The sequence below is a fragment of the Poecile atricapillus genome, chromosome 3, assembly GCF_030490865.1.
Source record: "Poecile atricapillus isolate bPoeAtr1 chromosome 3, bPoeAtr1.hap1, whole genome shotgun sequence".
NCBI lineage: Eukaryota > Metazoa > Chordata > Aves > Passeriformes > Paridae > Poecile > Poecile atricapillus.
The window spans coordinates 6157840-6173483 of NC_081251.1; the positions used below are offsets into that span (position 1 = coordinate 6157840).

The window sequence follows — 15644 nt, forward strand, 5'->3', positions numbered from 1 at the left end:
GGAGAGGAAGGACAGAGATTAAAAGTTTTATCTATCACCATTTGTTTGCCCCTCCATCCCCTTTTAATCCTCCCTGGGATTCATATGAAGTATTTATGATTTCATTTGAATCAGTGATGCCAAACAGGAGAGTATGAAAACATTTGGCCACAGAAAATCTGCCTTGTGAGATGGTCTGAAATCCCTGTGTACATCTCCTGGTCAGGGTCCTGCCCTCGCCTGTTTTCCCCTTCCCTAGGGAAGGGTGAGCCAAACGCAGGTCAGAGCAGGGCCAAATGCTCTGCATCCTCCTCAAGAAGCCCAGCTAGAGCATGGCAGGAACAGCTACTTCTGAATTGCTCAGAGACAAAAATGAAGCCCAGACCCAACACCCAAGTGGCACAGGAAGCTGCCAGGTCTCTTCTGTGTCCCAAGTGCCACCACTGTGGACTCAAGAGCCACCATGTGTGGCACTTCAGAATGGCACTTTCATAATGTGAAAAATGTATTGTACAAGACCCAGAGTGTAGCCTGAGGTGCAAAGCCTGCTGGAACGATGATAAGGGACTGTGTAACGTGGAGAGGAGTGCAACTGGTGCAGACTTGTCCCTGTGGATTGCTGGAAATGGTGCCTTGCACTCATTTTTCAACACTGCCTGAAGCTGTGAGGCAAGTGGCCACTGACAGAGTGCAAAACTGCAGCAGTGAGTGCATGGAGCAAGTTAAGTGCTCAGCACCCTGACCTGTGCTGGGTGTCATTGTACAGTGCAGATCCCATCAGTGCAGCTGTGATCCGTGAACCAAACCCACGGGAGAAAAGCAATTTTTCTGGGCAACCACAGTGCGGAGCAGCAGGGGTTGAGGCTGGCAAGGGGAAGTCAGGATGTGGCACCCAGGATCCTGGGGAAAGGCGCTCAGGAGTGCAGAGCTAGAAATGAGGGGAAACAAAGCAATTCTTGTGAAGAAAGAGGCAGTGGGGGAAGGAAAGCAGATACAGGCAGGTTGAGGAGTCAATATGGAGAGGGAGGGACTGATATCCAGAAAAGAAAGGGCATACTCTAGTGCCAAGAGGATACTTTGTAAATCACTGCACTAATAAACAGCAAACAGCTGCCTGTCCTTTGAGAGGAGCAGCTCTGCTGTAGATACAGCCTGGACCTGGAGACTCCCTCTCCCTCCACCTTGCAAATATTTCTCATTTAAAATATGTTTGCAAGGTGGGGTGGTTGGTTGGTTGGTTGTCAGGTCCAGGTTGTATCCTCACCTGGCCTAACTTGGAGCTAGCTTTTTCATACAGGAATGCTTGCAACCTATCAAGCTGTTCTCTACTCCAGGCCCTGATGTCTTCATATCTTCATCAGCAGATCAAACTACTGGAAGTTGTCTTGACAGTGGAAGTGTTTTCCATCAAACTGATTAACAATTGCACTCCTTTATTTGCAATATATTGAAAAGATTGTAGGCTGGTGGTCAGCACCAGGCACAGTCACAGTTCCTGGCTCTGACTGATCTACAGCACTCTGTTCATGCCTCATTTAAAACCTAATTTCTGCATCTGCAGAAAGTGAGAATATACATCAATCATCCAGGAACTTAATTAAATATGCCATGATCTTCCCTAAGGAGTAAATGCACCCTCACCAATCTCAATTCCATGTGAAAGGACCAAAACCAGCTTCCTTTTGAGCACAGAAAGAAATCTGTTTCATTAGATCTCCAAGATGCCAGCCTATCAATGCTGCAGCTAAAATACCTGTGCCAAAACTGCTGGCACACAGCAAATCTGTTAACTCACTCTCAGCGTACTCCTTATACTCTGGAGCAAATCTCCCAACATTTTGCACCCAGGGACAGTTTTGATCTCTAATTTTGTGGCTATGATGATTATGACACTGTACTGTGACAGGAGATGACCTGGACTCAGGGAATGGGAAAGGAGTATGGGTCTGTGTCCAAGTAGTACATCTTGCATTCCCAGTGAAGTAGGACAATAAAACTCATCTTATGCTGAGGGCATACAAAAACACTGTTCACTATTTAGAAGCGCTAATGAGTTTTCTTGGTGCTCAGATGTTTATTTTATCAAACCATTGTATTTAATATAGCAAAGATTCCTCACAAGTTAAAGACAAGAAAGTCCGATCCTGACCTTCTCAGCTCTGTAAACAACTGTGCCAAGTGAGTATTTTTCAACAGCTGATAAGCCATAGTTACATTTTTAAATTGTGTTTTTGAACGAAAAGAATCTCTTCTCTGAGGCTACTGATGCTGTTTGATGTCCAGCAGTGTTTTACTGCTGCAATACTGAGAAATGAGTGTTAGTGGGATTTGTTTTTCAATGAAATTCTAAACATAGTAAATGCACAACTGAGAACAGCAACACTATTTTAAACCCACCGCTGCAGTTAACTAAAATTGATCCCTCTAACAAGTGCTAAAAATAGAAAGAAGAGAGCACACAATGGCTTTTCATATTGCTCCCTGCAGGCTCCTTAAATCCGGGTGAATTTGACCTTCATGCAAAGCTGTCCCAGAGTGTGGGACAATGAGTGATATTTCACATTCCACTGCTCCAGAACAGGAATTGATTTATTACCCAGCTAGCTTGGGAATTCGTTTACATGTTTCCATTTATAACACTGCTGCATCAAAGGGGGAAAAAAAAAAAAAAAAAAAGAAAAGGTGGTTTTTGGTTTTGCTTTTATTCAGCATTTTTGAAGCAAAGTATCACTCCTGGAAATCATAATATGCAGTATCATATGAATTCTTCCACCTGACTGCCTTTTTCCACGGGCTTTCCTGCTGAAGGGGAACAATCCATAGGGATCTCCCGATATATATTTTCCTCTTGTGAGAGATCCTATGTGAAAAAGATAGGAGATAATCCTGCAAACCCTGTGAATCATGAAACATCTTCCTGCACCCCATGCACTCCAGCTCTGAGTTCCTTTGGTGCAGTTCCACAAAAGCCCCAATTATAAGATGTCTGCAATTGGAAGATGTTCTCAGAGCGAGCAAGCAGCATTCCCAGTACAGCTGGGGAAAAAACAATTCTCTCATCCCACAAGAATTTCAAAAATAAACTGCTAAATTTTCATGAGCTCACCCCCACAATTGTTATTAGATTGGATCTGAAATGCTTTATTTCGGTATGAAGTTATTTTAATAGGCTATTTTTTCCTTGTGCCTTATAAAACTAAATCAGATTAATTTGTAAATGATACTGCTTAGACCTGAAACTGGAACCTTTCTCATTTTGAAAATTCTAAAACAGGAGGTTTAATAGCTTTGGAAGAAAACTATTTGTAAAGATGACTTAATTAAATCAAAAGTAATCCTCTCCAATGTAAAGTTTTGGTTTCATCAGATGAGCATTTTCCACGGGGAAGCATTGCTGGAAAGTCCCAGCTAGCTTCAACTCCTGGCACTAGCTGAAGATGAGAAGACAGAAGAAAACCTGGATGCATTATTCATTGACATTTATCCTGTGCTAACAGAGGCTACAACTTATCCCATTCCCCCTGCATATTTTTCAGCAGGAAATGAGCATTCCTAACAGAGCAATCCCACTGGGACTGGGGAACAGTAGTTCTCTCTCAACAAACAATGTGAGAGATTCTCCACTCCAGAGGAGGTGCACCTTTTCAAGTAAGAAATCTGCACCTTGGAATGCAGTACTGAGCAGATGTTGTGTACAGCAAAAATTCTTCATATCCATAGCCAAACATTCATCCAGTCCCCACCTAAACCATCAGCTGTTTCATCTAGGCACAAACCCCAGCACAGTAAATGGTATAAGCAAAGCTTTCATCAGCTCTCACAAGCTGCAGATAACACACAATTCTGTGCCTACACATGGCAATACTCATTCTGAAGGAAAGAACCAGGTGACATCCATCAGCTGAAATCCAAATTTTAATGCAACTGCCAAGTCTATGCCAACTCCCTCTACAGTTATTGTCTACACTGGTATTTCTTGTCTGCTTTTCCTGACACGTTTTCACCCAAGGACCACAAGCTTACCTGGTCCAAGCTTAGAAACTGCGTAAAGGAGGTCGTAGTTGATGACAGGTGTTGCATCATCTATTGGTTGCCACCCTACAGGTGGGGAGGCTGGAGGCGAGATGAGAAACTGTTTTGCAGGCTGTGGTGGTGCCAAATGAAGCTTATCTCCATCTGTCTCAGAGGTCTGAATCTTTAAAGCATAACAAAGACACTTTTTAGTACAGGATAGAATCACAGAACAGTTTGGGTTGGAAGGGACTTTTAAAGGTCATCTCCTCCAACCATGCTCAGAGCCCCATCCAGCCTGGCCTTGAGTATTTCCAGGGATGGGGCATCTGCAACTCCTCTGGGCAACCTGTGCCAGTGTTTCACCACTCCTACTATAAAAGATTTGCTCCTTACATCCAGACTAAAACAACCTTCTTTTAGTTTAGAACTATTTTCCCCTTGCCCTATTTCAACAGGCCCTGCTAAAAGGTCCATTCCCATCTTTCTTATATGTACCCTTTAAGTACTGAAAAGACACAGTGAGGTTTCCCTGAAGCCTTCTCTTCACCAGGCTGAACACCCACAGTTCTCAGCCTGTCTCCATAGCAGAGGGGCTCCAGGCCTCTAAGCATCTTTGTGGCCTCCTCTGGCCTCACTCCATGGTTTCCTGAGTTTGGGACCCCAGTGCTGGACACAGGACCTCAGGTGGGATCTCACTGCATCAGTCATGTCCCTCAGCCTGCTGGTCACAGTGTGGGTGATGCAGCCCAGGATATTTGGGGTGCCAGGGCACATTGCCAGCTCGTGTTCAGCTTCTCATCCCCACAGGATGGCTGGCTAACAGGAATGACTGCTCAAGTCATACCCTTCTCATCCCCAATGGCACCCAGGCAGGATTTCAGCATCTATCTCAGAAGAAAAGGCTTGGAGATGAATTTCATCTCAGCTTTACAGATGGTGCTTCTGCAGTAAATGCACAGTGTGGGGCTGTGACATCAGCAAAGCTACAATGTCAATGCCTCTTGTGTATGTTCACTCAGGATAAATGCAAAGCTCTGGTAGCCACAGCTGCTAGTCCAGAGATCTTTGAGGCTGTAAAGGTACTGTTGTGATCTGGTCTAAATGCCTAAATAAAAAGTGACATTACACAAGTAACTCCTTGTTACTCCTGCACCAAGGCCTCGTACGTAACTTCAGAAAGGTTTTTACAGATGTTCTTTCTTTAGTTGAAGTGAAAAATGAATCTATGATTTTCCTTAGTCATTTGCAACAGTGTCCTTATTTTATTTCCATCTTAAATTATCTACTTTAATTCCTGCTCTTTTCTAGTATGCTGAAGAAGCTTTGACATAAATGAACTGCAGTGCAGCCATACCTAAGCAAGGTTACAACCAGCTCAAGCATAGAAGCAATAAACTCTACTTCCATGACAGCAAACATGCCAGGGTTTTGGGATGGCACCCTGCTGTACCAGAATGGGGTTTGCAAAGAGCCAGTCTGAATCTCTCAACTCCATGTTCCCCAGAACTTGTAGGTCTGGAAGTGGTTATTCAGCCTGGCTGAGGCCAGACACTGCTCCAGACACTGCTGCTTCCACATCTTCATTCCTTGAACACGACTAATAAGCTTTTGTAAGACTGTGTGTACTGGAGAGCATAGTGCACGTACCAGAATGGTTCTGCAGGAAATCAGCTTCAATAGGTAGACTAATCACTATTGTGCACATCTTTCTTTTTCTTGTTATCCCAAGTTTTCAATTAGCCTACTGAATGTACAGTTAGAATGAAACCATTCTCAGATATTCTTAACTGCAGGTTTTGAAACCTATCAGAATAAAATTCAGAGCCAGATTTAGGAGATCAGGGCATAGAAAATGGGATTGAGGCAGATTCTTAACACCTAAATCCAGCTGTAAGATCTTCTGAGCTCATCTAACTCGTTAAGCACATTGTTTTTTTCACAGCTGTAGTTTCCCATCTTCCTGTGGTTCTGCTCCTGCCTAGGTTCAAAACAGCTCCTGTTCTGACCAGGATGAAGAGGATGATAATTTAACATTATGGGTTTGCTTGATACCTTCAAGTGAGCCAGCCCTCATGCTCAGACCTCTGAAGGGCCAACTTGACAGCTCAAAGCACACCTACATTGCTTATAAGCACTAGTGGGTATCTCACAAGCCACAGTGACCACATTAGTTTATTAAACTGCATTCAGAAGAGGTGGTGGCTGGGTTCTCAACCTCCTTCAACTTTCTCTATCCTGGCTGGGGCCAGGCTGCTGTGGGAGATCTACATTCTCCCTCCCTTGGCCAAGGAGAACTGAACCCCCACCTGACAGTTCCAATAGATGGATATAATCACTACAGCCCCAGGTTGGGAGTGTTTTTCTTCCCCTACCTTCTTCCTTTGACTTGGACTCAACAAATTCCTTTTAGAGAATTTGGTATTTGTAATTCATGTATTCAGTAACGAAAAGCTAAAAAGGCAGGAGGAAGACTGACTGTGGCTCAGGGTTGCAGCCAAATATGTAGTCCAGTCCCATCTTTTTTATTCCCTTGGATTCTTTACATTAGCACCTTCTTATGGTTAGTTAAGAGAATTACCCACAGATAACACAAAGTGTTGTAAATCACCTCTGAGATACATAATTCTGTGTGTTGAACAAGCAACTTTAGTCCTAAGTGGTCCTTTAAATTTACTGCAGACCCTCAGGGCAGAAACAGCTCAGTCAACACAAGGAGGTTTAAGTAATCTTCTGTCAGAGAGATGGGGCACGGGAGTAACCTTTATTATTTTTATTCAGTGTTAATGCATAGCTTTTATAGAACTATTGTGTGGTAACATGTGTAATATGTGTAATAGAAGTACATTCCAGATTTCATTACCTGTGCAAAATACAACTTCAACTTCTTCCCTCTGAACTGTGTTTCATGCAGCTCTATTCTGGCACGAGCAGCTGATTTGGGACTGCTAAAATTTATCCGCACACGCCTGAAGCTTTTGAACAGCTGGAATGTCACGCAGTCATCATAGGCACGGAACAAACCTTCAAATTTCTCCTGCAAAGGAAAAAGAAATAATGCTGCAGATTAACTTTGTGCTCTGTAACATCAGTCTGAGTCAAACAACAATCTGAAACTCGACAACTGTTTAAGCAGGAGGTTTCAACCTGTGGCCTTTGGAGACAGGTGTCCATAGACAAATAAAGGCTCTGTGAAAAGAAATTAAGGAAAGCAGTGGTCTAGAAGTGCTAAACTCTGCAAAACATTTAGGGAAAAAAGACTTTAAATTGAGAACCCAGCAGCTATTGAACTTCTCATAAAAGTTGAACAAACCTATGGCAGTGACATATGAAATGAAGCTGAAAGAGCACATGACTGAAAACACCAGACAACGGTGGGCTCATCTGCACAGAAGAACCATTGTGCTGAATTACAGTGGAATCAGCAGACAAAGGCTGCAATTGAAGCTTACATCCACATCAGCACTGCAGGGACATTTTGTATTGCATGACATGTTTTTCTGGACGTTTTGTCATTCAAATACTGAAGAGTACACACACTTGTTCTTTGAGAGTTCCTGCAGCATCTGGAAACAGATCAGATAACTGAAAACAGTGATCTGTCTCAAAGACAAACTACAGGCTTCAAAATGTTTAGCTGTAGAAACATGCTTAAAAGCTCATGACAAAAATAGGGATACTTTAACATTATAAAAGGAAGGTCTGAAGTTTACCACATCCATGGACTTGAACAGAAATTCATGACACTTTGGCAGCCTTGGAGGCTCAGACTCGGTGATTTCTCTGCAAGCTACGAGCACACAGAAGACTAAGTTCCACACCATCAAATAAACCCAAAGTCCTTAAATCAGTTCTGACACTTGCACAGGTCTCTTCATTCACACAAGCATTGATTCATAAAATGCCAAGGCTGAAAGGGGACCATTATTATTTAGTCCAACCTTCATGTTTACTCAGATTTCAGACTGCCATCCAGTGAGTCACACATCAAATCTGAGCATTTTAACTACTTCAATCAAAACCTGAAGCTTTGTAAGATGGAGAATCAGCCAGACCAAAGCCCCTGCCTTTAGGATTGCTTTATTCTGAAAAAAAAAGACCACTGGTGTTCTGAAAAACTGTTTTGAAAAAAAACACACACTGAGGGCTGTTATGTCAGAGGTTTGTATAGACACAATAATGTATATTGACAATAACCTGATGTGAATGCCCCATCCCTGGAAATGTTCAAGGCAAGGCTGGATGGGGCTTTGAGCAACCTGGTCTAGTGGAAGGTGTCCCTGCCCATGGAGGGGAATTGGAATGAGATGATTGTTAAGGTTCTTTGCAATTCTAGCCCTAACCCTAACCATTTCAGGATTCTGTTTTCTTTGCTATCTCTGCAAGTCCTCACATTATTACATTTTAAAATACGACTTATTTGCTTCTCATCCAGGAAAAGAATTTCTGTTCTCTTACAGTGGATAACTGGTAGAGACTACAGAAGATAAAAAGAAAATACCATTTATATAATCTCATCAGTACTTCAGTTCTCATCTATTGAGCTTACAAGCAAAACAAAGAATTCAGAACTTCTCAGAAAAATGCATCCTGAAGCACAGTACAGCTGCATCAGGGAGCACTAACAGCACCGTGGGAGTAACTACTGTCAGAGTGAGACATTTGTTAAGCAGTTAATAGGGAAACAGCCCAGTTCCACAGCCAGGGCTGTGACACCACGGCACATGTGCCTGATCTCCTTTCATTCACTGCCAGCTCTGTGGTCTTCCTCCCCATAACTGATATCCCATCGCTGGCAGCCGCTCAAAGGAACCTCCCTATGGTCTATTAAGCTTTCATGATTTTCATTTCATTCTGCCTGACCTCACTCACCTCTTCCTCTCACCGCAGGAGATACTTTGGAGGAAGGAAAAAAGAAAGAAAAAGAAAAAAGGGAGGCAAGAGCTCTGTGGTTTGGCAGAGGGTGACTAAAGGCATGCAGCAATCCCCAAAACAGTGTGAAGTGCACAGGTTTGTACAAGTAGGTCTAGTCTTACCACCCAGTGTCCAAATTGTCAACATTTCACACCCCAGTTAAGCTTTTTATCTGCTTTGCTTATATTTTTTGAAAAATTCAATTTTCCTGAGCAAAAGGCTACATCCAGTGGTATTTGTGTAAAGGTCAGCCAAAAGCAACAGTCATCTCAGTCCTGTCCTGATTGGAATTTTGATGCTACAACCTTCACAATGACCAGGGAAAAAGGGCTGGGGGAAGGGAAAGAAAGGGCCAGGGGCCCGGTGTCTGTGTAAAGCAAGAGTCACACAGCATTCAGAAACACAGTCCAAATAAAAAAAAAAAAAGTGACTAATTAAAGCTTATCTCTTCCTGTTGTCTTTATTACCTACTTCAGACCTCTCCAGTACATTTTTTAAACAAAGCAAACAAATTTAAATATGTATTAGTGGGGGACTTGGCAGTGCTGGGTCAACAGTTAATCCTAAAGGTCTTCAACCTAAACTATTCTATGGTTCTGTGAGAGATATAAAGGTGTGTGTGTATATATATATATATACACACACACACATAGATAGGTTGATCAAGATACTGTAACAGAAGTCTCATAAGGCAAAAATTAGCAGCAAGGTGAACATTTCCCAGTAGTAGCTCTCAGTTTCCCTATGAGTCAACAATGAAATCATTCATTATATAAAAAAAAAAAAGTTTCATCAAGAGGGGAAGGAACCATGCATGGACTTGTCTGGACACTGGGAAATATCTATTCCAACTATTTCTAAATAAAGAGATGCTCCCTGTCTGGACTGGTCTGTGCTTGACCTCTCTGTAACATAACCCAGAGCCCAGATCTTGGTGAGGGACCTAACACAACATTAGGGAGAACACAATTTCAAACATGGGTCCAAGAACAGTGAGCACAAGGAATGTGCTGGGCACATCCCCAGACTACACTGAGACTCACTCTGATTAGGCACTGAAAGGGATAGATGGAAAACTGTGAAAAAAGCTGATTAAGTCCTGGATGCCATTGCCACATTGGGAGAACTTAAAAGCACTAAGGGCTTTATTCTGCTTGCTTTTCAATTTGATACTGGCATAGCTTTAAAGACCCAGCCTTGATTAATGCTCCTGAAAATGCTGTGGGGAGCAGGGATATCAAGCCCTCCATTTGATATTATTACAGGTCAGTCTATCCACAGTGGGGACACTTCCACTGCACTGTCTGAAACTGCAACCCCATTAAAAAGATTCATACATCTGGATTTTTCTAAGTTTTCAGCTGATAATAATAATGACCTCAGCAGAGGTCATTAATCATCAAGTGAAGTTAATGGCCCTCAGCTGCATTTTGAGCCATCCCCACTCCTCCCAGCTTGATATAAATTCCCAGGAAACGCCTTATGCCTTAATTGCTATTGCCTGTGACTTCTAATATCTGCTGAATGCACTTATCTGGATAAAAGTCTTTCAGAGTCATTCCAATCTATAGGAAAATTTATCATATGCATTTTAAAGACCTAAGCAAATTCTTTCCCTTTCAAGTTTTGTGGATAAATTATGCAAGACTCGTAATCTTCTCAATTCGAGACTTTTAAAGTGCTTTTAGGATTCAGTACTTTTAAAATGCTTTTAGAAAGTAAGTCTTTGAACTTTCAGAGCACTTTGAAAACTTGTGGGGAAAAAAGGAAACATCCAAAGTTAAGCAGCAGCGTTGCTGTTCTTGAAAAGTCAAAATGTAGAAAGTCATGAGTTATGCATTTATTTCTGGGATTTTGCAGTGTCTTCATCCATCCCAAGTATGTCTCAGTGAGGCCCAAATAATGGTCTGGAAAATGTGAGAAACATTCACTTCACCAAGTTCTCACTTCTCCCTCGTGGGCCCTGTGCCCTCTCCTCATCTCATTATTCCTTTGCCCAACACTGGGCACCTTTCCCCAGTTCTTTCCTGTCACCTTCTGTCAGCTCCCATCACTCAGTGCCTCCAGCAATTTCCAAAGTTCTTTTGTTTGTTTTCCAAATTAATGAAATTAGCACAAAGTAGGACCATACTAATTAAAGCTGCTGATTACTCCAGTTTGATGGTTATCATTTAGGACAGCCAATGCTGAGAACAAACACAGCACCACGCAAAGAAGAAATGAGTGCTGCAGTGACAGACAGGAGCTAAAAGCCTCTGAGGACAAGGGCAAACCTATGCCCTCCTGGAATAAAAACAATTTCTAGCACTAAATGGCAGCTCATCTGGGACTAAGATCCTGCAAGTCACATGGTAACAGTGATCAGTGAAATGCAGCCATAGGGAGGTAAATAAGATGCTGGGTATATTTGGAGAAGTATTTTCAGTAAAGCAAGGAGAGTATTAACAGCATTGTACAAAGCACTATAGCAGTTCATTAAAAATGCAGGGATTGGTGCCTGTATCTTAAGCAGATTAATGGGAATAGATCCAGCTAAAGGTTACAGGGAGGTGCTGGAATGAATCCAGAGAAGGGGATGGAGCTGGGGAAGGGTCTGGAGCACAGCTCTGATGAGGAGCAGCTGAGGGAGCTGAGGGAGCTCAGCCTGGAGAAAAGGAGGCTCAGGAGGGACCTTCTGGCTCTGCACAACTCCCTGACAGGAGGGGACAGCCAGGTGGGGTTGGGTTCTGCTCCCAGGGAACAAGGACAGGACAAGAGGACACGGCCTCAAGCTGAGCCAGGGGAGGTTTCAGCCGGACATTAGGAACAATTTCTTCACTGAAAGGGTCGATAGGTGTTGGAACAGACTGCCCAAGCAATTGGTGGAATCTCCATCCCTGGGAATGCTCAAAAGTCAGGTGGATGTGGCACTTGGGGACATGGATTAGTGGTCATCACAGCAGTGCTGGGTTAATGGTTAAATTCAGTGATCTTAAAGGTCTTTTCCATCTTTAACCATTCCATAATTCTATGAATTAACAACTTATTATATAAGAAATGAAAATGCTTGGCTTATTTAGCAAAACAAAACAAAACCTGAGAGGAGATGGACAGTCATCAGTAATTTACCAGTACCATTCAGAACAAGGACAAATCACACTGTATGGAGTAAATCTAAAAGACTACGTTGGCATAAAACAAGTGGAAACAGTTGGCATAAATAGGTTTAGTCTAAAAGTTAAAGGTTTCAAACGTCAGAGTAATGATCCAGAAACAATGTTCCAATAACAGCAGCAGCAGCAAATTATTTTTTTAAGATTGAATTTGGTTAGTTCATGTGAGGGACTATGACAAAGTATCGACACAATGAGCATTGTAAAACATGACAGCCATAATTAGCAAGTGAATTGGGTTCTGACACAGCAAGTTCCTGTGATTTATTTCCAAACATTTCTTTCCTGAATAGCTCCACTGGTATTGTGTTCATTCAGGACAAAAGCCAAGGCCTAATTCAAATCAATGGAAGCCTTTCCACAGACATCAGCGAGCTTTGGATTAGAGCCCTAGAACTCAGAACCCAAATTACATTTTATTATTCATTGTGTTTACACTCATTATCACCCTTGCTACACATTTGATTTAGGAGATGGCTGTGATTTAGAACTTTAGCCTAATGTTTTTCCTAGAGTTTTGCAAGCAAATAAAGAAAGCATTTTTCCTATTTTAATTTTTCCTGTTCAGTCATGTAAAAGATACTCCAAGGAACTAACCACAATAGGGAAAGGGATATAATTCACAATTATTAAATTAGTTTTTCCTGAAATTAGTTCTGTAGTGGATATAAATATCCCTGTAAGAAATAAACTCCTATCTCCGATCTGGATGTATTCTGTTTCCAGACAAGCCATGCTGGTTGCAACCTTACAAAGCTCTCATGAGACACAAGGAAAAAAGACAGAATCTGGTAAAACTGTGGAAGCTGTGCACTGAAGAGTCTTGTAACAAAAACAATCTAAGAACAGATTAATTCCCTGTCTATAGCAGAGAGGATGGGTATACCAGTTACTTCTAGATAAAGGAGGAGGATAAAGGTGGATAAAGGAGTCACTAAGGTGATACACATTTAACAAAAATACTAAATCAGAAGCCTAGAAAATATGAGCTGAAGTGATTTCAGCATTGAGATATGTCAATGCCCTGTGAAGGGTATTGTAGTTACCTAGCCTGGGTACTGTGTGGGGCTCTTCTCATCCACGATTAAGGAAGATGGAGGCAAGATGGAAGAGCAACAAAACACTGCAAGGATGATCAGAGAAGTTGTGAACCTGTCAGAGGAGGTAAAGGTAGATGATATCCATCCACGGGAGTGTTCAGTGCCAGGCTGAACAGGAACCTGAGCCTGGTGTAGTGCAAGGTGCCCCTGCCATGGGCAGGAATGAGATGGTCCCTTCCAGGTCAAACCGTTCTGGGATTCTGGGATCTTGCCTTGGGAAACAGAACCTGAGGTATTGAGGCATTTCCTGCTGCATCTGTGTGTAAGGAAATCAATAAATAATGTGACGGGAAAGAGATTAGCAGAATTAAAATAACCAACAGTGTTGATATTAAACAAAGACTGCCTGTTAAAAGATTTAGACTTAAGGCAGTTGTTTAGCACTAGACCTGTAACATACCAAAATGACACTGCCCCAGAAATAGAAAAAAGCCTAATTACTTTGATGAAAAGGGTAAGAAGGAAAGATTAGAAAAGAGCACTATGCATGCCTGTGGTTCTCAAAGACAAAAGGAGAGGAAAGACTAGAGGAAAACAAAACGGGATCTTGATTTGTCTAATGAAAACTTAAAAGAACTGCATTCACCTGAAGTGCTTTTAACCATTATTTAATGAGCCATACAAAACAAGCAAGCAGCTTGATACAACTCATATGTGAAAATTCCTTAAAACCAAGAACACCCACAAGTAGCCAGTGTAAGCAACAGCCTCTTCAGTGATCAAATTATCTGCTTTTAAAAAGATGAAACTCATTGGGAAATCCTGATAGTGCGTATGAAAAAAACACTATTGATTCTCAGTTAAAATTCCAGGAGTGTTGTAAAGAGAGGAAATATTTTAAACCAGTGATGATAGAGAATTTCTATGGGCTTGTCCTGCAGCCTTTAAGTAATGGCAGGAGAATAAAATAAAAATTTACCATTTAGAGATCCCCTTAAGACAAAGGTCTCCAGGTAGCTTTTTATTTCACCTTTCACTGTAGGTAGCTGTAGCTGAGAATGTGGAATCTTCCTACTCCCTCCTTACAAGTAGCGGAGGATATTATTTGAATAAAATATTCACATTGAATATTACTGTCTGAATGTTGGTTTGCAGAAGGTTTCTTCTGTTACCAAAGGGAAGCCCTCATGCAATCCCACAGCTACCAAAAGCAAGGGAAAAATGTGTCTTTCCACCTGTCATTCACCAGGGTACATTTGAAAAGGACATTTCTACATGTGAGACATTTTGAAAGGGGAGAAAAACAGGGAACACTAGCAATTTTGTCAGGTAACAAGGATCACAAAGCACTCTGCAGTGACCTCCTGGCTACTGTATTGTCTAACAGTGTGTTCTTCACCTTGCAACTCTGTGCAAAGCCCTGCTCACTTCTTTGTGAAGTTAGAGTACAGCATTGGGACAGGGCTGGAAAGAGCTTGGGTTTATTTACATTAAACATGGCAGTAATTAGCATCTTCCAAAATTGAACAATTCTCTCATTACATTAACAAACCAAGACAGTCTGCCACCCCAGTCCATTCATTTTGTTGTTCTATGCTTGGCTTTCTCCTGTTTTCAAGAGGTGAAGGTCAGGTAAATTGTGAACCAGAGATTAAATAAAACAGTAAAGCCATAAAAAATTTTAAGGCTGGGCTTCAAGATGGGGGTGTTACAAAATACATTAAATTTTGCTCTCTCCAGTAAAATGAGGATCAATTTTCCTGTACTACTGCAATCCTGATAAAGGGGAGCCTAACACCTTTAAGCTTTACTGTGTAAAGAATGCACAGTTTGTATTTCAGAAGTGATGCTCAATGGCCTCATTGCTCTGCAATTTCCAGTAGACCAACCCTAAACAGGAGCACACTGGCCACAAAACACAGCCCTGGTCCATGGCTCACACATCCTGCTGTGTTATCCTTACACACCAGGGCTGTTCAGAGGCATCTGCATAGAACTTTTAGATCCTGAAGGATGCATTGACTGTTCTACCCTCCACATTGCACCAAAAACCATTCTTTGAACAATGAAATATCTGCTGCAATGCTTACTGCTTACAGATCCAGTCTCTTGTTCCAGAGAAGGACTTTGAGACAATATAACAAATGTTACACAGTGTTGTAAAGACATTTGTAATTCATCATCTCTCAAAGAGCCCTGATGGCAAAAGCAGGTCAGGAGCTGGAAGAAGTTTGCTGGTCTCACCTCACACTGGGACTAAGGCAGGAAGAGGCATTCATCCCTCACCAGCCCTCCTGCATTACATGCCCACCCGAACATCCGGGGGAACAGAACAACACAGATGTCCCTCTTGAAAAATCAGCTGAACCAAATAAATTTAGCTTCGTCTTCCAGCTCATCAGCACAACAAAAGGTACAGAGATAATATCTGCCCCAAAGCTTAATGGAAAGGCATTCACATTTCGGAAGAGGCTGACAAATGTCAGGGGCACAGAATTTTGCTGCGTTGCCTTTTCTGTTTTTAACCAGCTCACATCCCTGTTTACCT

The 15644-nt window shown here is 42.0% G+C and overlaps 1 protein-coding gene across 1 annotated transcript in view; it reads right to left on the bottom strand.

Annotated features, from left to right (window-relative positions):
• Positions 1–15644, bottom strand: part of RCAN2 (regulator of calcineurin 2) — an 84357-nt gene that overhangs the window by 9969 nt on the left and 58744 nt on the right. Inside the window, exons 3-4 of the mRNA XM_058835939.1 lie at positions 6854–7027; positions 4003–4174 (exon numbers count right to left, since the gene is read on the bottom strand). Of these exons, the coding sequence (XP_058691922.1) occupies positions 4003–4174; positions 6854–7027 (346 nt within the window). The remainder of the gene's footprint in view (positions 1–4002; positions 4175–6853; positions 7028–15644) is intronic.